The following is a 24632-nucleotide window of genomic DNA, read 5'->3' as shown; positions in this document are numbered from 1 at the left end:
GAGGTACTGGGGGTAGAACCCAGAGGTGCTTAACCTCTGAGCCATATCCCTAGCCCTTTTTTATATTTTATTTAGAGACAGGGTCTCACTGAGTTGCTTAGGGCCTCACTAAGTTACTGAGGCTGGCTTTGAACTCAGTCCTCCTGCCTCAGCCTCCTGAGCCACTGGGATTACAGGTGTGCGCCACCACGCCCTGCAGATTTATGGTTTTTATTCTTGGGCTTTTAGTACCTAAAACTTGACTTGGCTCTACCCTCCTTTCCCCCTAAGTTTTTGGATGTATCTTTCTACTTTATTTCTGCTAACCCTAATTTTCAGGCTTCCTACACACACACACACACACAAAATCACACTTATCCTATTTACTGTGTATTTTCAAACATATATATAGTCTCTGATGCCTTGTTTTTTCCTGTCTCAGAAAAAAGCTGGTCCATGGTTGTTCAATATAATCTTCATTGAGTTCATTCAATTCCCTAATTTTACTGTGTTAATAGTTGCTGCATTTTAGGATCAATTGGGTTTTTTTTTTTTTTTTTCCTTTTTATCACTTTTAACCTTTTAGGATCTTAAAATTATTTTCATTTTAGCCTGTTAATTCCCTTAAGCAGCAAGGTGCCTAGTTTTCCCCCTAATAATCGGAACAATAATAGTGACTTGATAAATTTTGAATACTATACAATAGCTTTTACCTTGCATGTCTAGAATTTAACCTGTGGATTTATTTTCAGAGGTTATATATTTTGATATATATAACCTGAAAATAAATATCTACTTATCTTAGTTCTGTACTTGAAATGGTTTGTAATCTTGAAAAGCATAAACTAAGGCACATCATTTATAGGATGTTGCCAGGGAGGAGCATGTTGACAGCCTGTTCGAATTGTGCATATCAGGTTGCTTCTATGACTGTTACTATGACCCACTGAAGCCCTTTTACCACTTCCTGATGGCAAATTTAGCTTCAGTTTTTACACTAGTGTGATTTTTAAGATAACCGTTTTCCCTTTTAAAGCATGTGGTTTTTATAACATAAATGGTGTTTGGATACCTTCAGTGTTTGCTTTGGTGGGTCTTTTTGTAAATCTCTAAAACTGACATTTTAAACATTTTTATGGCAGCATTGTTGGGTAACTGGTTTATCTGTTGAACTTGTCTAGTTTCTCTTTGTTTAAACAAACTATCCTGTCTAAAGTCTGGTTGCCTAACGTCTTGAGATTTTATAATTTTTTTTTTTTAATGAAAACTTCTCAAGGATCTTACTTACCCTTTTTTTGGTTTATACATATTTTCATTCTTTTGGTGTGGTAATAGGAAACATTCAAAGGAGCAGATAGCAGATAATGAAAGGCAGGAATAGTGTTGAACTACATTAAGTTAATGAATATTTCATGGTTTTTAAGCCTGATATCTTTTTAAAATTTGACACCAGCCTAACTGATGAATGACCAGTGCCTTTTCTCCAACTTTTGAATAAATTCACTTGTAATGCACAATGCCTTTTAACGTCTTTAAAAATATATTTTTTAGTCAACTATTTTAAAGTATGACTTACATAAAATGATTTTGAGTTTTGGCAAGTATATGCAGTCACATAAATAACACTACAGTCATGATGTAGAATAGTTTCCATCCTGTTAAAAGCTTCTGTCCCTCTGTAGGCAGTTCCTGCCCCAACCTCTTGCCACTTTTCATCTGCTTTGTGTCTGTAGTTAGTATTTCATACACTGTAAGTGGAATCATATACTGTAGACTTGTGTTTTGTCTTCCCTTGACAAAGTGCAAATTTTAAGACTCATGTTGCATGTGTCAGTAGTTTGTTCTTTTTATTCCTGAATTCTTAATATGGAGGCTTGTTGAAACTGATTTCCAAAGTTTTGATGAAATGTGTCTTAAACTTTTTTGCAGCAAACTGATCGTGCAAATAGATTTGAATATTTATTAAAGCAAACCGAGTTGTTTGCACATTTCATTCAGCCTGCTGCTCAGAAGACTCCAACCTCACCTTTGAAGATGAAACCAGGGCGCCCACGAATAAAAAAGGATGAGAAACAGAACTTGCTCTCAGTTGGCGAGTGAGTAATAGTTTATACTTCATAATTCAACCTTGTTTATTATCGATGGTTTTCATTAGAAGCATAAATCTACTTTATTTAAAAAAAAAAGTTAATACAATTGTGTATTTGGCCCCATTGCTTGGTAGGATGTAGCCGTAAATGTGTAAGTATTTTAAAATCCTGCGTAGTGTCTTATTTTTTATAGCATTATATAGTTTATGGATTGCAGCAGTAATATTGAATAGGGAAGTCAGATATTAATGTTGTTTCTTACAGAGGGTACAAATGCATAAGTTAAGTATCTTATTTAGCATCACATAGAAGTACTTAGAATAATCCAGGCTTGAACTTGGATCTGAACTGCTTATGCTTATCTCCAAAACTATATACACGCCTTGAGAGTATTACTTTTATGTGAAGTTTGTGCTGGTGTGTGGAATATTGTAATGATGTATGCCACAGAAGTTTGTTTAGCATTTTTGTTAAACAGTTGTCTTCCTCTAAAAATTGAAGTGTCAAGTTGTATGCCATCGTTTGGTGGTGATTGAAAATATGTATACATGTTAAATTTATCAGATTCAGAATTTTTGTGTTGGTTGGATAACTTAGGATGTTTAGTAATAATTAATAGATTTAGGGCATCTTGACTCCCTGGAATGGCTGCAGTTTCCAATTTGAAAAAAATGTGGTCAGTAATTGTAATACATCAGATTATCTAAAAGAAGAAATTAAAAACTTGTCAATGTTAAATTCACAGAATTACCATGCAAGCAAAATTTCTTCATTTTATTTGAGGTATTCTGATTTTTCAGTATGTCTTATACCTTGTCTGTTGTGTCTAAAGTGCTATTTTAATATTTGAAACTTTTTAAAAGTCAACTTTGTATATCAGATGTATTTAAATTGCTTTAGAATTGAAGTTTATGTCTACTTAAATATATTAGTGTCATATACTGGAAATGGGAACTACTATAACAAATACTTTTATGGGATATTAATATTATTATAGAAACCCTTCTATCACTAACCTAAAAGATAAAGGTAGCCCCCCCTGAAAATATATAATGTTATTCAATTTGATTTATTCATCATTAAATAGTGTTATTGGGGAAGATGATTTAGAGGTCTCGGTAGGGCCATAATCTGCTTTCTAAATTAGATCAAGATATTTACTGAAAGTAAAAAGGTCTTGAAGTTGGAAGCTTCATAATTGGGAAGAAAGTGGTTTTATTCACTTCAGCTCTATAGAGGTGAAGCAATTTGAGCTTATGAAGTTGTAGTTAATATATGTTATTTTAATAACAGCTTTTGTATATTTTAGATAACTGTAAAACATTTTAGATTTATATTTACTAGTAACTTTTTACTATTCACTTGTGTGTGTGTGTGTGTGTTTGTGTGTGTGGTGCTGGGCATTGAACTCAGGGCCTTGTGCATGCGAGGCAAGCACTCTACCAACTGAGCTATATCCCCAGCCCTTTTACTGTTCACTTTCTAGGTTAATTTAGATGCCTATGAAAAATTATTATTTTTTTATTTTTTGTGAGTTCATTGTACTTTAATAATAAGGAAAAAAGGAAAGCACAAAAATTCCATAACCATGCCTATTTTATTCTATGTGAGTTCTTTTCTAAATAGAGATGTCAAAATTGATTTTTTTTTTTTTAGGCTATAAGATTTGAGACACAGCAACTAGGAAATGGCAGTAACACCTCTCCCCCAAATTTTGAGATTTGCCATGGGACTAATTTTTCTTCTGAAGCATAAATATGGGTATCTGATGTTTTAGGAATTCATATAATCTCACAGATTAGCGGAACCTCACAATGAAGAGAAAATCAGGAGGATTTGGAAGCTTGTTCTGATTTCACACCCGCACAGAGTTTTAATAACCAAAAGTGGGGCTGGGGATGTGGCTCAAGTGGTAGCACGCTCGCCTGGCATGTGTGCGGCCCGGGTTCGATCCTCAGCACCACATACAAACAAAGATGTTGTGTCCGCCGAAAACTAAAAAATAAATATTAAAAATTCTCTCTCTCTCCCCCTCTCTCTCTCACTCTCTCTTTAAAAAAAATAAAAAATAAAAAATAACCAAAAGTGACATTGGTTGTATCTGTACCAAAAAATATAAAAAACTACTTCTATAAATTGATAACATAAACTGATGTAACCAAGGTTGTAAAATATTCAAATGCAGTATTTATACAATCAGTGAAAAGATATTCCCTAAACAGTTATAATTTAAATATAGCCACAGTTTCTTTGCAGTTCATCCTGTTAAGAGGTGGAAGCAATTGTTTTGTCCTTCATTTTATTTTTTTTAAATTTTTTTTTTAAATTAAAAAATACTGTGGATTCTTGAGGCCAGCCACTTGACTTACTTTGTTGAATTGTAGTTGGTAGTTAAAGCCAAAACTCAAATCATTTGATTTTATTTTCATTTGATAGCTACCGACATCGTAGAACAGAGCAAGAGGAGGATGAAGAACTGTTAACAGAAAGCTCCAAAGCAACCAATGTTTGCACTCGATTTGAAGATTCTCCATCATGTATGTTAAACATACTTAAATTACTTGATTTTTGAAAGATCTCATTTTGAGACATCCTTCGGTTAATGTTTTGGATTTGTCTTGGCTATAATTTGTACAGGGACTTTTTTCATAATCTTATATATTTATTGGTTGTGAATAAGTTTCAGATTTTTTTTTAAATGGAGGTAGTAATGTGTTATATAATGTGATATTGTATTTCAGAGGTGTATAAAATGCCATTGAGTTTATTATTTTTCTAAGATACATGTAAAAGTAGGTATGATTTTGCCTTTTACCTGATCTGGATAAGAAAACTAATTTGTAAAAAGAAAACAAAATTCATGAAGAATTTTGCTTACTCATGCTGTTATAGTAGCTTTAATTTGTTTGACATATATTTGTTTTCAGTGGTTTTCTAAAAGAAGATTATTTAAATAGGTTTGTATAGTCTTTTTTTTCTTGTCTGTTGGCATTAGAGACTTACACATTCTCTTGAAGCCTAGCATCCCCCCCACCCCCCACCCCTCCAAACCTCCTCTAATGCTGCTTTATTTACGTGAACTCTTATCTAATTGAACTTCAGCTGGACTTATCTAGTTAGAAATTCAGCAATTGGTTTAAGGTGTACACTTTCAGGCTTCCTTTTTTTTTTTACTTACTGAGCACCTGGTGTCTATTTCTATCCCAATGAAGTGAGGCCAGAGCCAGATGTATGTCATGGGGGAAAGGAAATTTTGGATTATTTTTGTCTCACATTGTTACATTGTAACTAGCACTGGTTATTTTTCATCCTTAAGCAGTGATTTGACTTGGCAGGCAAAATAAGTAATGTGTATACCCTGAAAGAGTATTATTAGTCTAAGATGTATTGGGAAAGTAGCTTAGGAGAAATGGTGAAGGAAAAGGAATTTCCTATCATCTCATTTTTACTAGGAGGAAAATAAAATCTCCAGAGAACCTGTGTCTGATCTTTATGAAAGATGAAAGCGTTCGATTACAAATGTTTTTGGTAAGGTTAGAAAGAGAAAGAGGTTAAAGAGTCTAGGACCAATATATGAATAACAGAAATTGAATGATTTGGATGAATACTCTAATGCCCAATCATGTTATTAGGACTTGGTTATCTTTCACATCATTCGTGCTCCTACTCCATTGCAGTCTCCAACAGCTACCTCTAATGATTTGGGATTTGCAGAATTCATGTAAAAATATCCTAGAAAAGAAAGCAAAGTCAGTAGGCAAATGTAAGCCATAGTTAAAGCTCTGGGTATCAGATGAAGGGGGCTACTTTGTATTTCCTGCCTTTAAAATGTAACCATGGGTTTTCTCTTGTTCTCAGATGTAAAATGGGGTAAATTGAGAGATTATCAGGTCCGAGGACTGAATTGGCTTATTTCTTTGTATGAAAATGGCATCAATGGTATCCTTGCAGATGAAATGGTATGTGATTGGTAGTTTTGATTGAAGGCATGTTTTGTAACTTATTTTATAGAAGTTTAAGATATACAGCATGTTTTGTTGATGGCAGTCTGGAATTTTTAGTAACTAATTTTCCTTCAGACTATTTTATAATTGCATTAGTGAAGTCTTCACTTGTGAGGAATTATCTATGAAAGTAGATTTAAAAATAACACATTTTTCGAAACTTTTAAAAAAACTTTTGTAGTACCGTTGTATAACCATTTCCCTCCATTTTTATGAAAAACAAACTGAGGTCATTAAATGTTTATCACCTGTAAATATTAATTTTGTTTTCTAGAATGGCAGCTTGTACAGTTTTGTTTCATAAAAGATTTTATCTCTTGTTTACTACTATTAATTATATAATAAAGGTTTTAAAAAGATTCCTTATTACCGTAGGGCTAAAATACTTAATTGGTTGAAGAAAGTATAGTGTCAAAGGAAAGGTGTTTTGGTTCTAACTGTGCTACGTGACCTGGGGAGAATCACATTTTCTGAGCCTCACTGGGGTGATAATAATACCTCTGTCATAGACTTGTGAAAATTATGTGATATAACACTGTGAGCTTTCAGATATTAAGTTTTTGTTATATGTTAGCTATCATAAACACATAGCATTTCTTTTAAATGTTCTGTATATGTTGGGCAGTATAAATATGGAACACTGCGTTTGTTTTTTTTATTGTTTTATGATTACTCTGAACTCTTTCAGGGCCTGGGAAAGACTCTTCAAACAATTTCTCTTCTTGGCTACATGAAACATTATAGAAACATTCCTGGTCCTCATATGGTTTTGGTTCCTAAGTCTACATTACACAACTGGATGAGTGAATTCAAGAGATGGGTACCAACACTTCGGTCTGTTTGTTTGATAGGAGATAAAGAACAAAGAGTAAGATTTTAGTATTTCATTACATTTTTCATATTAAAGGAGTTTGAATTCAGGCTTGGGGTCAGGAATTGCTGGAGGAAGGATAAAAGAGAAAGGGTCTTCAGAAATATATAGAGACTAAGAATATGGTTTTCCTCACATTTTGGGGGGTGATTGTATAAAATCAAAACCTGTGCCCTTCAGCAGTATTTTGTTTTTAAAAACGATTTTGAATGTGAGAGGCAATTGGAAATTTAAGGAACCAGATTTTTAGGTTAGTGTATAGTGATAATAGTCTATATATAGAGAGAACAGTAGTTTTTAAAGATGAGTTGAGCCAGCTATTTTGATATCTATTGAATAAGTTACAATGTTGATTAATAAATAACATCTTTTTGGGAAGAAGACGTGGAAATAATGACACCATGAAGAATGTAAAGGTCAGATTTGGAAACTTACTCATACTGCATTAAATGACTTTGTGCTTACTTTGTTTTCCCTTCCTTTATCTCAGTGATGAGTGTGAATTGCTTTTTTTTTTCCCTTATAGGTAACCAAAGGGTTATGTTAAGTTACCAGATTCCTTTTTGTTTGGGACTTACTTAACCATTCTTTGCTTCAGTTTTCTTACTTTTGAAATGAGAGTAAAAATAGCAATGTGTTAATACATTTATGAATCTGAAGAGGGGAATGAACATGTTTACTGCAAACAACAGTCCTTCAGTCTTCCTTTCTTCATATTAAAAACTTGTCTCCTAAGTATTCCAGGACTTAGTGGAATTGTAGAACGAAGACCTTTTGAAGTTTGTATTCATCAGTCTTGTCTTTTTTTTAAACCTAATGATTCTGAAATCTAAATGATGACTGATTATTTCAGTGGTAGGAAAGCTAGTTCTGAATGTTTACATGATATAGCAACTCTATCCCTTTTTAATATTCCCACTCCCTTTTATGGATTAGATTACTTGTCATCCAGAAGTTTAATGTATAATTGATTTCTGAACATTGTTATTTTTTAATTTTGCTACACAGGCTGCTTTTGTCAGAGATGTTTTGTTACCAGGAGAATGGGATGTTTGTGTAACATCTTATGAAATGCTTATTAAAGAGAAGTCTGTATTCAAAAAATTTAACTGGAGATACTTAGTTATAGATGAAGCTCACAGGATCAAAAATGAAAAATCCAAGGTAATTTGATATTCTGAACATTGTGTCTGAGAATTTAATCCATATTACAAATATTCTGATGATGGGATTGGTTCTTTCAGTTATCAGAAATAGTGAGGGAATTCAAGACTACAAATCGACTATTACTCACTGGAACACCTCTTCAGAACAACTTGCATGAGCTCTGGTCACTTCTTAATTTTTTGTTGCCTGATGTCTTTAATTCAGCTGATGTAAGTATTTCTAATTGTTTTCTGGTTAATAATTTTGTTTAATACTTATGTATTTTTATAGTAGAATTGGCCTGCCTTTTAGTGCTATTTGAGGCAGTCATTAATTTCTCATTCTTTTATGTAGTTAAACCTGGTGTTAACCTATTAATTGTCTGTGCATTCTTAGAATTTATTTTTGAGCCTTTTGGTTTTAGTCTCATTTCAAATCATTGTTTTCTTTGTGTGCATTGGCATAGGTTGCCATTGGCATGACTATCCTAGTTGATAGTCATGTTGGTCTGACTTTGTTTCAATGATTTTGTCTGGGTTGACTGCTTGTATTTTCAGGGTGCTGCTTTAAGCATTCCCAGGTGAATTTGTGTATCTCATATTGCTTATGTTTTAAGGCTCAGACATGACTTTCAAATATGACAAAATCTGCCTAACCTTTGTTATGTGATATTCTAATAAGCAGAACTTAATATTTATCTTTAAGTCATAATATTTATCGTAAGTCATTAAGAAATGATGGTAGCAGCTAGGTGCATAGGTGCACACCTGTAATCCTTGCAGCTTGGGAGGCTGAGGCAAGAAGATTGCAAGTTCAAACCCAGCCTCAGTGACTTAGCAAGGCCCTAAAGCAAATTAGATGCCAATAAGAAATTTCCTCTTTATCCTGTCTCAAAATATTTTTAAAAGGCCTGGGGACGGGACTTAGTGGTAAAGCGCCTCTGGGTTCAATTCCCAGTACCAAGAAAAAAGAAAAAAATATGGACTTGAACTTAATGGTTTTAGTAGATCACAACTCAAATATTATACTAATTCTAGAAATTATTGTTTTATCTGGGATTATTGGAAGTTTGTTGTTCATACTGTCTCTAACCTTAAGATATGTTTTATTTGTTAATCTAGGACTTTGATTCCTGGTTTGACACAAACAACTGTCTTGGGGATCAAAAACTAGTTGAGAGGCTTCATATGGTAAGTATTTTGGAGTAGTGTTAACCGTATTTTTAATGAGAAGAAATGATAAAGATTAAAATTAGATTATATTCTAGTTAACAAAAGCATAATAGCTATAGAATCAGATCTGTTTGGATCTTATTTGATCTTATAATGGGGATATGGAGTGATGTGTAGTGGCTTAGTGTTGGAACCTAGGATGGGATTTTAACTTAATGAAGGGAAAAAGTAATTGCAGTTAAAAAAAGGTATAATGAGGGAAAAAGCATTACTTAATGACCAATATAAACTACTTTTAAAGCTTAGTCCCATTTAAATTCTATAGAATCTAATAAGTTACTTCTGAAAAGTCTGATGATCCATCTGTTGTTTGGAATTCTAGTGACAATATATAAGTCAACTAATATTGCATTGTGTGAGCAGAGCTGGTATTGTGGTTTTTGTTTTGATGTGTAGCTTTGTTCCTTTCTAGGACAATGCACAAGTGAAAGTTGGTAGGTAAAGAAATTTCCTCTTAACAAATCTGAGATAAAGAAACATACCTGGTGAGCAGGAGAAAGCAGGACCTTGTAAACATGTTGTGGAAAGCCCCTTGTGACCTGTCACCTTTGAACTTGTTTTCACATTTTGGTGTGAATAATTCTTTGGGGATGGGGAATTGGAGGGGTAGGGGAGAGAAGGTTGCCTTGTGTATTTTAGTATGCCTAGTAACACCCTTGACATGTCTCCTCCTTATTAGATGCCAGTAATAGTATGCCTGTAGATGTAACAATGAAAAAGTGTCCCTAAACATTGCCAATGTCCCCTGGAAGGCACAGTCATGCTCTGCGCCCTTTCCCCTGTGACCTGACCTTTCTAATATATTTACTTGATGAAAATTAATTGAACTGTACACTCATGATTTGTATACCCTGCATATAGGTTGCTTCCATAGATTAGGATAATAAATTTAAAAGCTATTCATAAAGAATTGAGTGTGGACCTCCCAAGTTTTAAGCACTGTATAAGGGCAAAATTAAAAAGTTTAAGACCTTGTTAATTTTAAAAATATTTTTCTTTATTTTTAAAAAGTTTTATGAACGTATGAAATCTGTACTTCCTATTTTTTTTTTTCCTAAATAGAAGGTACAGCATAAAATCAGCAGTGTGAAGTGGCTGCAGAAAAAGATACAAGTAACTAGTTTTAAACCTGGAAGGCAGTCACTGTAGAAAACAACATCTTTAAAATGTACTACTGTTTTCAGTGTTTTATGAGTGTAATTGTATGTTGGTTAAATAACAAAATTCTATTATTACCCTTCAGGAACTTAGTAGTGATAAATTATATATAGTTTGAATGGAAAAGTCCTAAGAATCATTTGATATTCGAGCAGACTAAATGTTGGTAAAGACATTAGTCTATATTTAATAGGTGATTTTTGTTCTTTTAAATTTATTTTAACTAGGTACATATGACAGCAAAATGCATTTTGATTCATTGTACACAATTGCAGCAGAACTTTTCATTTCTCTGGTTGTAGCATCATGATGTAGTGTCACACCCTATGTGCAGTCTTACATGTACCTAGGGTATTGATGTCCATCTCCTTCCACCATCTTTTTAATAGGTGATTTTAAGATTTTGAAAAAATACTAGTATTATAGGTAAGGTCATCTCTGTTTCTTTGCTTTTTCTAAGGTTTTGCGTCCATTCCTCCTTCGTCGGATTAAGGCTGATGTTGAAAAGAGTTTGCCTCCCAAGAAGGAAGTAAAAATCTATGTGGGTCTCAGCAAAATGCAAAGGGAATGGTATGTTTTCTAAGATACTTGATATCACTATTCTCAAAATTTCATTTATATAGTATTTTGTTTTACTAATTTGTGCCTTCATGGAATTTGTTTGCTGGATTGAACTCATCTTGAAAAGAGGTTTCTCAGCATATATATCATATAAAATCTTTGAAGTATAGTTGAGAGAATCACGATGAAACATAATAAATTCATTTTTTATGAACTGAGACTTATTTGGGACTTAAACAACAATACATTGAAAACCCTTTACTTTGGGATTTTTTTTTTAATTGTTGAGGACCTTTATTTTTATTTATGTATTTATATTCGGTGCTGAAAATTGAACCCAGTGTCTCACACATGGTAGGCAAGCACTGTACCTCTGAGCCACAACCCTAATCCTCTACTTTGGTTTTTAAGAGGAGAGTAGGGTGGTGCAAATGGGAGACATAGAGTTGGTTAACTTGGTGGTTAATAAGTAATTGGATCATGGATTTGTGCTAGCTAGCCTCTGGTGAAATTGTAGATTATAGACATATAAAACTTACGTGCTTTCTTTTATCCCATAAGACTCCATGTATTTAAAACACTATTCTGAACCAAAGTTTTATTTTAGGCAGAATAAAATGTCCTTTTGAGAAATGATGATGATGATGCCTGATATCTATTTTTACGTATTTGTATAGGGCAGTATTAAAAGTTGAAGACCTTAGTTAATTTAAAAAAAATATTTTTCCTCATTTTTTAAGGTTTTATAGATGTATGAAATCTTTATTATAAGAACATACAACATGAATTCAACAGTGTGAAATGGCTATAGAAAAAGATAGTCTTCCTTTAGCATATGTTAATATAAGTTGTGTTCAGAGGAGGGAAATAAGAGCTGCCCTCTTTACTAGTCTTACCATATTTCAAATGTATTCGATAACATATTTGCAAAATATTGGAGTAGCAAAAAGGCTAAAGGGATATATAGAGATCTGAGCATGCTCTGTAAGAAAGAGAGGTCCACTGTTAGAAAGTGAGCTATCCTCAGTGTCCTCAAAACTTTTGAAAGGCTATTACAAAGTAGTGAAGATATTAGGCTTGTCTTGTATATATCCTATAGAACTAAGACATGAGTCAGTACAAACAAAAGGCAAGTATTTTTTTTAGTTAAACATGAGTGAACTTTGTATCAATCAGAATGATGATGAACTTTGCCTTGAGTAGTTTTTATGCTCCAGGATGGAGGTTAAACATAGATTCCTTAGGTTGCTTAAGTTATTTTGCTCAAGGGATTCAAAGTTTCACTGAAACTTCAGTGTTTACTTATTCTTTCAGTAAACTGAAATTCTGTGTATGCATTCATGGCTTTTTTAATAATTTGCCTTAGCCTGTGGCTGTAGATTGATAGATCTCATATCTCCCTCTCCCTATGTGTTTAAGCAGATGTTTAAATCACATTGTATTCATCTCATTTTCATCCTCCTGCCTTACCTCTCATGTTTCTTCCTTCTCAGATTAGGGTTCTGCTCAAATGCTGTACTAGCTACATGGTATGTGAGGCAGTTGTGCATCACTTAATGTCAAGACAAGTTCTGAGAAATGTGGTTTACGTGATTTTGTTTTGTACATATCATATAGAGTGTACTTGCCCAAAGCTTTGAACTTACTAGATGATGTAATTTCATGGGACTGCTGCCTGTGCTCACTGAAACATCATTATGTAGTGCATAACTATAAATGAGTAATGGTACTTTCTGTTGCAAGACTAGAAACTAAAATTATGTTTCAAAATTATAATTACTCAAAAATGTTGTATTATACTGCTATGTTTAATCCCATCCAAGGAGACTATTTTGTATTTTTAAAATAATGATGTCCTCAAGGTCCAATGCATAAGTATAGACAGTAGCACACTATGGGCTATAAAGAAAAAGCAGAAAAAAGATTACAGATGATAGATTCTAAACCATACCTTAGAAGTTGATGGCTTGTTTCTTACAGGTATTTCAGAGTTGAGTTGGGGAATGGGAGTATGTAAAGTGGCAGGGTTTAGTCAGGGAATATTTGAGTCCTTAAAAATACTTTTCTTTTCAATAGGTATACTCGGATATTAATGAAGGATATAGACATACTAAACTCAGCAGGGAAGATGGACAAGATGAGGTTATTGAACATCCTGATGCAGTTGAGGAAATGCTGCAATCATCCGTATCTCTTTGATGGAGCTGAACCTGGTCCACCTTATACAACAGATATGCATCTAGTTACCAATAGTGGCAAAATGGTGGTATTAGACAAGTTGCTTCCTAAATTAAAAGAACAAGGTATTGTTACTTGCATCAAATTGAGAAATAATGGAAACTTAAAACGCTAGTGTTAAAACAAAGGGAACAATATACTTTTGAAATGACAGCTCTGACACTTTTCTAAAATTTTCTGTCCATTATTATCTGAGGTTCCCCTCACTTCCTAGTAGGCCTTAAGTCTCTTAGCAGGTAATAAAGTAGTAGAGGCAGAAACAATTCCTGGATTTGGGTGTGTTTCTTTTGGGGGGGCAGGGGTAATGGGGATGGAATCCAGAGACACTTAGTCACTGAGCCATATCCCCAGCCCTTTTTAATATAGAGACAGGGTGTCCCTGAGTTGCTTAGGGCCTTATCAAGTTGCTGAGGCTGGCTTTGAACTCCTGATCCTCCTGCCTCAGCCTCCTGAGCCACCATGCCCAGTTGAGTTTCCATTTTATATATACTTTCCTAGAAATTTCAGCTTTTTAATCTTAAAGTATTAGAAATTCTCCTTCCACCCCTACACAGATCCCAGATCCTTTGTTAGATAATGGTGTCATGGTCATAGTATTGTTTTTCAATTATTTGGTTTTAAAAATTTAATCAAATATAGTTTACATAGACTCAACATTTTTATCTGTAGTATGCTGATTTTGTAAATACAAAAATAGATGTGTATCTCTGGTATTTGTATTGGTATATTGAAATTACATGAATATGGAGAACTTGGTGTGAAGCCAGCTTTAGCAGTTAACACCTATGTAAAACTTGTTTTATCTATGATGTACCTACTCTTTATAGATTATTTGAAGCAAATCCCAGGCATTATAGTATTTTGTAAATTATTCATTATGTAGCTCTTAAGGATGTTCATTAAAGATGAGCAATGTCACATTTTTAAAAATTTAATGATTGTGTAATATCAGATGTACAGTCATTTTTCAAATTTCTTTGGTTTTTCTCTTCATGATTTTGGTGGGAAAGATAATCGAACTAGTTGACGAATCTCCTGTGTGATGATGAATCTCTGTGATATTGACTATCACAAACATAAGAGTTTGTGAATAGTTACTTTTTTCTTTTTCCTTCTTACACCTTTGTGTGGAATATGTTTCTAAAATATTTTCCTTGAAAACAAAGTAATTATTAAATTGTTTGGGAGGAGTGGCAGGAGTTTGGTAGGAGTTCTCAGGTATTGATGTGAGCTATATTAAACTCCGCAGGGAAGATAATGACTATTGAAGATCATTATACATTTGGGTTCCTAGAATGTGTGATGGTAGAAGATTATAAGTCTTAGCTTCTGAAAACAAAATTATTTCATAATCATTATTTTTTCAAAGTGGTCCCTTTGTGTTCCTTCATTCTGCTGAAGATTGTGCAGAGATGATAGGCAGCACATAATTTGAGACATGGTGGATAAGTGGAAGGATTTAAGTGTAGATAAGAGGCATAAGTTTATGGTCCTTTGATTGAAACTAGAATGAGACCAGGGATATTTGGTGTCCACTGTGGAATATGGGAGGCTTTGTGAATGGAAGAATTGTTGTTGATTAGTGGAAGATTATTTTAAATATCTGTGAGGTAACAAGCTAATGATTCTCTCAGGCTTTGGGTTGGCAAGATATCCCAAACTGGAGATAGATAGCCTTTTTGATTGCCTTAGTGCATTACCCAAATATTATCCTTTTTGTTTGTGTCATGATGGAAAAGAGGTAAGAAATTAATGATTTGAATAGTTAATCATGTCATTTTTTACCTGAAACCAAGTAGATAACTTGAAATTAAGGTGTAATATGTTAGTTTTGTTTAGCTTTTGGAATAGATTTTTCTACTATTGAAGCCTTTAATAGCAGGCTGTTATATTTTCTAACAGGGTCACGAGTACTAATCTTCAGTCAAATGACCAGAGTATTGGACATTTTGGAAGATTATTGTATGTGGAGAAATTATGAGTACTGCAGGTTGGATGGGCAGACACCCCATGATGAGAGACAAGTGAGTGAAATTCTGGGAAGGAGAGATAAAAACATCAGATAATACAATTTTCTGATCCTGACTTTATTTTATATCCATAGGATTCAATCAATGCATACAATGAACCAAATAGCTCAAAGTTTGTTTTCATGTTAAGTACGCGTGCTGGTGGTCTTGGCATCAATCTTGCAACTGCTGATGTAGTAATTTTATATGATTCAGATTGGAATCCCCAAGTAGATCTTCAGGCTATGGTAAGAGAAAACAAACATTCTGTGCTTAATAGATTTCATAGTTAGGCAAGCTAATTCTTCCAATGTCAGTGTCTTAACCCAGTAAATTTGATTTTTCTCTGATCCAATGGTTTAGTGAGGGTGTTTTGAATACCATCTAAGGGTATATTCATCTTACGGCTCTGTCCTAACTTGGGATGTAGGAGTCATCTGCTGTATCTTCTGTACCCTGATAGCAGAATAGGGAAGAGTAAAGGATTGCCCTGGAAATGTTTAGTGGGTCAGACCTGAAAGTGCTCCCACAGTGATTGGCCAAAACTGAAATGTAGCATAACTTAACTACTTTGGTGAACACCTCGCTGTTCTCTTACTTTACATGCTTAAATTTCATGCTTGTATATGGGAGTGTCTGGCTGGATCAGCAAATTATTATTATGCTCAGCATTATGATCTGTAGATTAATATGAAGATTTACAGATTTTTGTTTGATAATGCTAATGACTCAGTCTGTGATACTGGTGACCCTTAAGCCAACTTTATTAAATCTGATAACTGGGGAAGATTTGATAATTATTACAAATAAGAAATGCTTTGTGGGAATGTGGTGTGTAGATTTACTAGATGATAAACAGAAAATTGTATTCAAAGTAATTTTCAAATGTGCAAATTTCTCTATTATATTTATAAATTTAGTAATATTTAAAGATAATAAATTTTGGTGAAATTTATTTTTTTCATGTCACATCTTTAATAGAAAGTTAGAAAGTATCTTCTATTTAAGAATATTTTATCAATATGTACTTTCATATATTATTTATATGACTTTTTAAGTATATTCAAAATAACATGTTTTTTCACTTAGGACCGAGCACATAGAATTGGACAAACCAAGACTGTCAGAGTGTTCCGTTTTATAACTGATAATACTGTAGAAGAAAGAATAGTAGAAAGGGCTGAGATGAAACTCAGACTGGATTCAATTGTTATTCAACAAGGTGGGCCCTAGAACTTTAAAAATTTACAAGTTGGATTGATAGAATGAGTGATTGATTGTACGACTGTTTTTTTTAAAGGAGAAATCTCATCTGTTGAGTCAAGCTAGCACCCAGTAGAGATAGATTGAATTCCAAAGATTAAACCTTAGTTTTGTTATTAAGAAGATGGGTTGGGGCTCAAGAAAGTTGAGATCTGAATATTGATCTGCTAGTTAGCTTTTTTTTTCTATTACCTGAGCCAGTTTCTTAATCTACTAAATGAGAATAAAAATAACTATTGCTTAGGATTTTTTTAAATTATTTTTTTAGTTATAGGTGGACACAGTATCTTTCTTTCTTTATTTTTTATGTGGTGCTGAGGATCGAACCCAGTGCCTCACTCTTGCAAGGCAAGAGCTCTACCACTGAGCTATAGCCCCAGTCCCTTGCTTAGAATTTTCAAGAATTAAATAGAATGTGTATATAAAATAGCTAATATTCAGCATAATACTTATTAAATAGAGCAGAGTGATTATGCTTTGTAAACACTGTTGCTTACTTGGGGAGATACCGAAGAAGTAAAAATTAAAATCAGAGAGTCTTATTTTTATAAGACTAAAAAACTACTTATTGAGTATCCTTTGTATGGCAGGCACTATTCTTTGCCAAAAATACATTGATGAATAAAATTGGTGTTTTCTAACTTTCAGGTTCTACATTTAGTGGGAGGGAGTGAGACACTGAGTAGATTAGAGGGTAAAAATGGAATTTTATTTTGGATTGATTAAATGAAACTCAAAATTCCCATTCTAGATTAGCATTTTTAAGGAAGACACAATATTGATGCCTATATTTTTTGAAAACACGAGCTACTCAGATTGGCCAATATTTACCAGTTGAAGGTCTTTATTAATGCTAAATTTCATCTCTGATCAAAATAAATTTTCAGGAGTTTTGAATTCTTCAGAGAGAAGTTTTTAGAAACTGATGTTACATATTTCAGTTTTTACATAAAGTTTGATTTCATGAAGGTTTTTTTTGTATTTCACTTTTCTGAGAAAAACTTGACTTAAGGGATTTGCATTGATATCTTTTTTTGCTCATCTGAAACTTTTTTCTTTATAATGCTCACTTATATTTAAATTTGTGAGTTTTTTCTTCCCCAGTAATTTTGATTTTCAAGTAGTGTATCTATTCCACAAAAGAGATTATCATTGAGATAATATATAGTAGGTGACATTACATAAGTCATAAGCTTTAGAAACATTTCAAAGCTGAAAAGTTGGCATTGAGTTTAATAGGAAAATGATCAGATGTGAATTACCAGTAAACAGAAATGATTGATGTTTGAGACAAAAGTACAAGTTTATTACATCTAACATTTAGAATTTCAAGTTTCCAGTAAAATAAAGTCTGTTTGGCTAACCTTATACAATACAAACTTTTATCTCAGGGAGGCTCGTGGATCAGAATCTGAACAAAATTGGGAAAGATGAGATGCTTCAAATGATTCGACATGGGGCAACGCATGTATTTGCCTCAAAAGAAAGTGAGATCACTGATGAAGATATTGATGGAATTTTAGAAAGAGGTGCAAAGAAGGTGAGATGCAGATTAAATGATAATGCTTTTAATGAGTGTTACAGACCAAAACTATTTGAGGGACTGTTCTGTGAATTTATAGATAATTTTTATTATTATTGTATTACTGTAAAAAGCAGCTTTTGTGTACGGTGAAGTCCTTTTCATTTTGACTGCATGTCTAGTGCTTTTTTCCTTTCTCATTCTGATGTTTCTTTTGTCTAGACTGCAGAGATGAATGAAAAACTCTCCAAGATGGGTGAAAGCTCTCTTAGAAACTTTACAATGGATACAGAATCAAGTGTTTATAACTTTGAAGGAGAAGACTACAGAGAAAAACAAAAGGTATTTTAGAAAGAGATTTAGTGGGGCTTGGGTTGTGGCTCAGTGGTAGAGCATTTGCCTGGCATATGTGCAGAACTGGGTTTGATTCTCAGCACCACATGTAAATAAATAAAACAAAGGTCCATCAACAGCAACAAAAAATTAATTAAAAAAAAAAGATTTAGTAATGAAGCTTTGTTTTCCTGGAAACGTGAATTTTTAAGTGCTAGATGTAATACCTTGTAATTGTGTCTCAAACAGTAGTTTTTTAATTAGATGTATGTAAATGTATCTAAATTTTTTTCATTATGGAAAATTTTACATTTGTAAGTGCTGAAATGTTTTTGTATATGGTTATAGTGAAGTATGTTCTTGCAACAAGAGAATATAGTGTTTGGGATATTTGAAAATGAAAATAATGTCAAAAAAGTCACAGCTGATTTTTTTAAACAGACTTGCTTGGTAATATGAAAAGGAATAATTTCTTAATTTCATAAGTAATACTTGATTAATGTAGAAATTAGAAAATACCTATAGAAAAGAAAATATAATTCTACCTAGAGCATATCTAGAGTTTTCCTTATTAACATTTGGGCACATATATCCCTAGAAGTTTTCCTAGGTTAAATGTGTTTCTCCATTTTCCTCCTAATTTGGGTCATAGCAAACATTCTGCAGCATTTTCTCTCACATCCAACAGAATTATTCATTTGGGCAAGAAATACTTCTGAACACCTGTGCTGTTTACTAGACATTGTCCTGTGTTAATTACATGGTATTCAGCAAAACATCATAGTTCCTACCCTCGTCAAAGTGCAGGATTTTTTTTTTCAGTATCTTTTAATTCATAAACATCACTCAATAATAATTTGTTACACTAATAATGCAAGTTGATGATTTTAATTGTTTCCCACATACTAGATTGCATTCACAGAGTGGATTGAACCACCCAAACGCGAAAGAAAAGCCAACTATGCTGTTGATGCCTATTTCAGGGAAGCTCTTCGCGTTAGTGAACCTAAAGCACCTAAAGTGAGTTGACATAGCATCAAAGTATCTTAAAATCTGAAAATATAAATTATTATTTTTTAACATTCTTGTAATAAAATAAGATTGAATATTATACTTTGTATGCTTTTTATAGAATATCCTCTTCAGATTTCAATTAACACTTGTTAAAATTAATTTTTAAGTTGTGTGTTTAAAATTTGATTAATGTCAGTTCAGTTTTATTGAAAGATATACTGAGTTGCTTGGAGAATTGGCTGTTATGATTTATTTTTCTTTCTTTCTTTTTTTTTTTTTAGGCTCCTCGACCTCCAAAACAACCCAATGTTCAGGATTTCCAGTTCTTTCCCCCACGTTTGTTTGAATTACTGGAAAAAGAAATTCTGTATTACAGAAAAACTATTGGGTACAAGGTAATTGCAGTTCTCCATTTTGTGTCCTCTTCCACCCTGAAACCAAAAAATATATGAACATTAACTATTGTTTGTTTAACTATTTTGAGCCTAGTAGAAAAGAATATTATGTATGTATCCTAGCTGTATATGCCTAGCACATAATGTTTGAATTGTTCTTCATTAAAAGGAAAGGAAAAAACTTTGATGACTAATCTTTATTTTTAATATAATAAATGCAGGGTATTAGTATGTTTTCTCTTGGATTAGATTGGAATTTGTGAAATGTAGTTTAGTTGATTAAGAATGTAATTCATCACATGCTCTTTAAAATATATTGTTTGATGGCATGGGAAAATATCTTTTAGGTACCTCGAAGTCCTGACCTTCCTAATGCAGCACAGGCACAGAAAGAAGAGCAACTTAAAATTGATGAAGCTGAACCCCTTAATGATGAAGAGTTAGAGGAAAAAGAGAAGCTTCTGACACAGGTATAGTCTTCAATCGATTCAAAAGTTAGTAATTGTTAATTTTATAAAATATCCTGTGAGATCGTGTTGGCATACAAAGTATATTTCTTCTTATACAGAGATAGAATAGTTGAACATGGTAAAACATGGATAAATGCTACATTTTAATTGTCATTAGTTGAGGTAGTCAAGAAGATTATAGATTTGCACTTGGTAGAGTGTGTGTAATTTTGAACACCTTATTTTCAGTGTTCCCATCTTTCCTGTGAATCTTCCACATTGCTACCAAGTTATTCTCAATTATAAAATTCTGCTTGCTGCTTTTAAAACATGGGATTCATTCAAGGTCTTTCAGAGTGCTCTTTAACTAAAGCTTTCCTTTACCTTATGTTATTTACTCCTTTGGGCAAACTACAACAGCAAAAATTTCCCCTTTCATACAGCATATTTTACTGTCTCCAACTTTGAGTTATTGCTTGGGTATCTAAGCAATTAGAAACATTTTGTGTAGTATTTGGAAGGGTAGGTAAAGTATAATAGCATTTTTCCCATGTTTAATGTGCTATAATGAAATATTTTGTTTCTTTTACTATGTAGGGATTTACCAATTGGAATAAGAGAGATTTTAATCAGTTTATCAAAGCTAATGAGAAGTGGGGTCGTGATGATATTGAAAATATAGCAAGAGAAGTAGAAGGAAAAACTCCAGAAGAAGTCATTGAATACTCTGGTAATTCTTTTATTATTTTAATACATATTTTATAAGTCTTGCAAGAGGTGTTTGAAGTTTCTTATTTTCTTATTCTGAATTTTTATTCTGAATAGTTTTGATCAGCTAAAGTTTCCATTTTAGTGCCTTGTTTTGTGCTTTTTTAAAGAATATGAACATATACACACACACATACACATATGTATATATAAATGTAGAGAGAGAAATACATATTCTTAGTTGCAGAAGGACACCTTTATTTTATTTATTTTTATGTGGTGCTGAGGCTCAAACCCAGTGACTCACATGTGCTAGGTAAGTACTCTACCACGGAGCCACAACCCTAGCCTGACTTTCTGCTTTTTGAAACAAAAAATGTCTCCCTCCCTAAAATAATTGTCTGGTTTTTTGTTTTGTTTTGTTTTCTTTTTTTAACTATAGCTAAAACTATAGCCAAGAAAGCTAAAATAGACACAAAATAATTGTGCTTTAAAAATTTTTTTTTAGTGTGCTTTAATTTTCAATTTATTATTTTTCTTTCAGTTCTCAAGTATTAGTATGCTTTTGTTTTTTGAGGTCAGTTGGAAATGTCAGATTGAATATGTGTAGTTATGCTGTGCTGAGAATGCTTAGAATTTTAGATGAGTGGAAGTTTAAAGAGTTGGTAGGTAATTTAAATCATCCATTTATCTCTTTCATTTAAGGAAATTGAGAAATTATAAGTGACTTGCTTTCTAGTATTAAGTGTGGGATAATTGGGAATGTTTCTTAGTCCTTTGCAAATAAATTACAACATGTTAACATGTATGCTTCCTGCACTCATCCCATCTGACCAACTTTTATTCTTTTAAAGCTGTGTTCTGGGAAAGATGCAATGAGCTCCAGGACATAGAAAAGATTATGGCTCAGATTGAAAGGGGAGAGGCAAGAATTCAGAGAAGAATAAGTATCAAAAAAGCACTTGATACAAAGGTACTTTTTATGTTAATAAAAATTGTACTATCTGTAATATAGGAAAGTTAAAGTAACTTTTTAAAAGGAAAAGCAGTGAAGGTTTAACATTTAAAATTTCCTCAAAGTAAAGCATTCAAACATTATAGATGTTATTGTAATTTACCTGAGTAGTATTAGACTGACTTAATCTGGGTCAAAGGTGCCAAGATTGACTCCTTCTTAAGTAGTGTAAGGAAGTCTTGAGTCTGTATTTCTCTTTGTAATAATAATAAGGACTATAAAGGCTTGAGAACACAGGTTATATAATGCATTTGAGGTTCTCTGGATAGAAAATTTTGATTTGAGATATAATATTTCAAGCTAATTAGAGTAAAGCTGAATTTGAAATAAAATTATGTAGGATTTGTATTTTATATATAATATCTTTTATAGATTGGACGGTACAAAGCACCTTTTCATCAGCTGAGAATATCATATGGTACTAACAAAGGAAAAAACTATACAGAAGAAGAGGATCGTTTTCTCATTTGTATGCTTCATAAGCTTGGGTTTGACAAGGAAAATGTTTATGATGAATTGCGACAGTGTATTCGCAATTCTCCTCAGTTCAGATTTGATTGGTTTCTGAAGTCCAGAACTGCAATGGTGAGTGCTCAGGGTTTTTGTGTAGTGTAGCAGAGTTTAGACTGAATGTCCTTTTAAGGTAACTTAAAATTTGTTGATATAGATTTTTGTCGTAATTTTTTGGTAGTGTCAGAAGTTAAACCATTTTCTTAGAAAACTAATCACATCCACATTTTAAAAATCTAGTATCATAAAATGTTTATTGGTCTAATTCTTTAATATGCATTTTTTTAACATTGTAATATATGATAGAACTAATTTTTGATAGTAATGTTAATCTGGTACGGAGTGGGAGGCAATGTTGCCATCAGTTTCAACTTCTGAATGTGATATCTTTGATTTTGAAAGTGGACATATTTCTGTAGAAAGACTTTTTGCATGCAGGCATTTGTACATCAAAATACTGAATCTGGGTTATTTTTAAATGACTGAATGTAGTAAGGCACTATTTTTTAGTACTGATTTAATGCTCAGTTTTGTTTTTATTTCCAGTGCCTGGCTGTATCTGACCAATGTTCTCCATTTCTAACAACCTAAAATTAGAATTCAGAAAAGTTTAGGTTTGGTGGATTGATCCTTTTCTTCCATTGTTTCATCACCTTTGAACTTTTAACCTTAACTAGTGTTTTTCAAGATGATGAAAATGTAAAAATAGGTTTGAGACATGCTAGGAGAAGCAAACTCTAAATATGTAGTAGGATTTCTCAGAGTATTTGAGGTATATTGCCACTCTACATGGCACTGGGTAGTGTTCATTGTTTTCATATTTGATCAATGGAAAAAAATTTTCACAGGGTAACAAGAAGGGCTACTATTTTGTGATACCCAAATTAGGGTAATGTTGTAATTAACATGGATCTACTTTGAAGGGGAAAAAAAAACCACTATATAAACATGTAATTAGGTGGAAGCCCTTCAGTGTCTTTAAGTAGAAACAGTTTGATGATTAATTAGGAATAATGATTGTATAGGGTCTGTAATGAGAGACAGAGTGTCACATACCATATAATACTATGGTCTAAAAACTGCATTACTTTCTAGCATGTCTCATATTAAAGCTCACAACAGTCATGATATATATAGCCCCTTGGTGATAAATAATTGAGGCATACGTAGTTCTTGTCTAGAAGCCCAGAGGATTTATACACATATTTGTAATACATTGATATAACTGTTAAAGGAAACAATTTTAATGTTATTGCCTTCTAATTCTATGTTACTGCACATATTTCTAAGCTTTGTATGGTGTCTTCTATATAGTATTTAAATTATTGTATTGTGGTTGTCTATGTAAAAGTTTAATTTATTACAGGAACAGAGTTACTTTTGCTCTGTAAGTAATGGAGTTGTTACCATTGATTCAAATGGATTTAGGTTTCCTGTAGTGTTGTTTACTACTTCTCCATTAGACTTAAAACCCTTTCTGGGGCTGGGGATGTGGCTCAAGCGGTAGCGCGCTCGCTTGGCATGCGTGGGGCCCGGGTTCGATCCTCAGCACCACATACAAAGATGTGTGTCCGCCGAAAACTAAAAAATAAATATTAAAAATTTTCTAAAAAAAAAAAAAAACCCTTTCTGGAGGATGTATAGATTGCTAGACAGAGAGGTAGAACTCATAAGGCTTCCATGGTCATTTTTTCAAAATTGGGAAAGGTAGTATGAGCTACTTTTACTACTTTAATTCTAATAATGCCCTTTTTTTTCCTTTCTTTTTTTTTTTTTTTTGCGGGGGCAGGGAGGTACCAGGGATTAAACTCAGGGGCACTTGACCACTGAGCCACATTCACAGCCTATTTTTGTATTTTATTTAGAGACATGGTCTCACTGAGTTGCTCAGCACTTCGCTTTTGCTGAGGCTTGCTTTGAACTCATAATCCTCTTGCCTCAGCCTACTGAGCCTCTGGAATTATAGGTGTGCGCCACCACACCAGGCTCTGATAATGCTTTGAAGGGAAAGATTATGCATATGTTAACGTTCCAGCTGATTTTCACCTTCCGATTATTCATTATTGATTTTTAAAAATTTTGTGGTATAAATAGCATGGAGTTCTCAGTCATAGTAAAGTTAACAGTATTGCATA

At 33.0% G+C, this 24632-nt stretch overlaps 1 protein-coding gene across 1 annotated transcript in view; it reads left to right on the top strand.

The window, feature by feature from the left end:
- Smarca5 (SWI/SNF related, matrix associated, actin dependent regulator of chromatin, subfamily a, member 5) overlaps positions 1-24632 on the top strand; it is a 32690-nt gene that overhangs the window by 5765 nt on the left and 2293 nt on the right. Inside the window, exons 3-22 of the mRNA XM_046459571.2 lie at positions 1909-2075; positions 4506-4606; positions 5928-6028; positions 6762-6941; positions 7953-8108; positions 8189-8320; positions 9212-9280; positions 10941-11050; positions 13118-13344; positions 15182-15303; positions 15384-15536; positions 16378-16510; positions 17943-18091; positions 18296-18415; positions 19316-19426; positions 19702-19815; positions 20163-20285; positions 20862-20994; positions 21827-21945; positions 22360-22572. Coding sequence (XP_046315527.1) covers positions 1909-2075; positions 4506-4606; positions 5928-6028; positions 6762-6941; positions 7953-8108; positions 8189-8320; positions 9212-9280; positions 10941-11050; positions 13118-13344; positions 15182-15303; positions 15384-15536; positions 16378-16510; positions 17943-18091; positions 18296-18415; positions 19316-19426; positions 19702-19815; positions 20163-20285; positions 20862-20994; positions 21827-21945; positions 22360-22572 — 2733 coding nt within the window. The remainder of the gene's footprint in view (positions 1-1908; positions 2076-4505; positions 4607-5927; positions 6029-6761; positions 6942-7952; positions 8109-8188; positions 8321-9211; positions 9281-10940; positions 11051-13117; positions 13345-15181; positions 15304-15383; positions 15537-16377; positions 16511-17942; positions 18092-18295; positions 18416-19315; positions 19427-19701; positions 19816-20162; positions 20286-20861; positions 20995-21826; positions 21946-22359; positions 22573-24632) is intronic.

This window comes from Marmota monax, unplaced genomic scaffold (genome assembly GCF_021218885.2).
Source record: "Marmota monax isolate L192 unplaced genomic scaffold, Marmota_monax_Labrador192_F-V1.1 WCK01_AAM20220418_F8-fsc00039, whole genome shotgun sequence".
In the NCBI taxonomy this organism is placed as follows: Eukaryota; Metazoa; Chordata; class Mammalia; order Rodentia; family Sciuridae; genus Marmota; species Marmota monax.
This window is presented reverse-complemented; position numbering and strand designations above follow the sequence as displayed.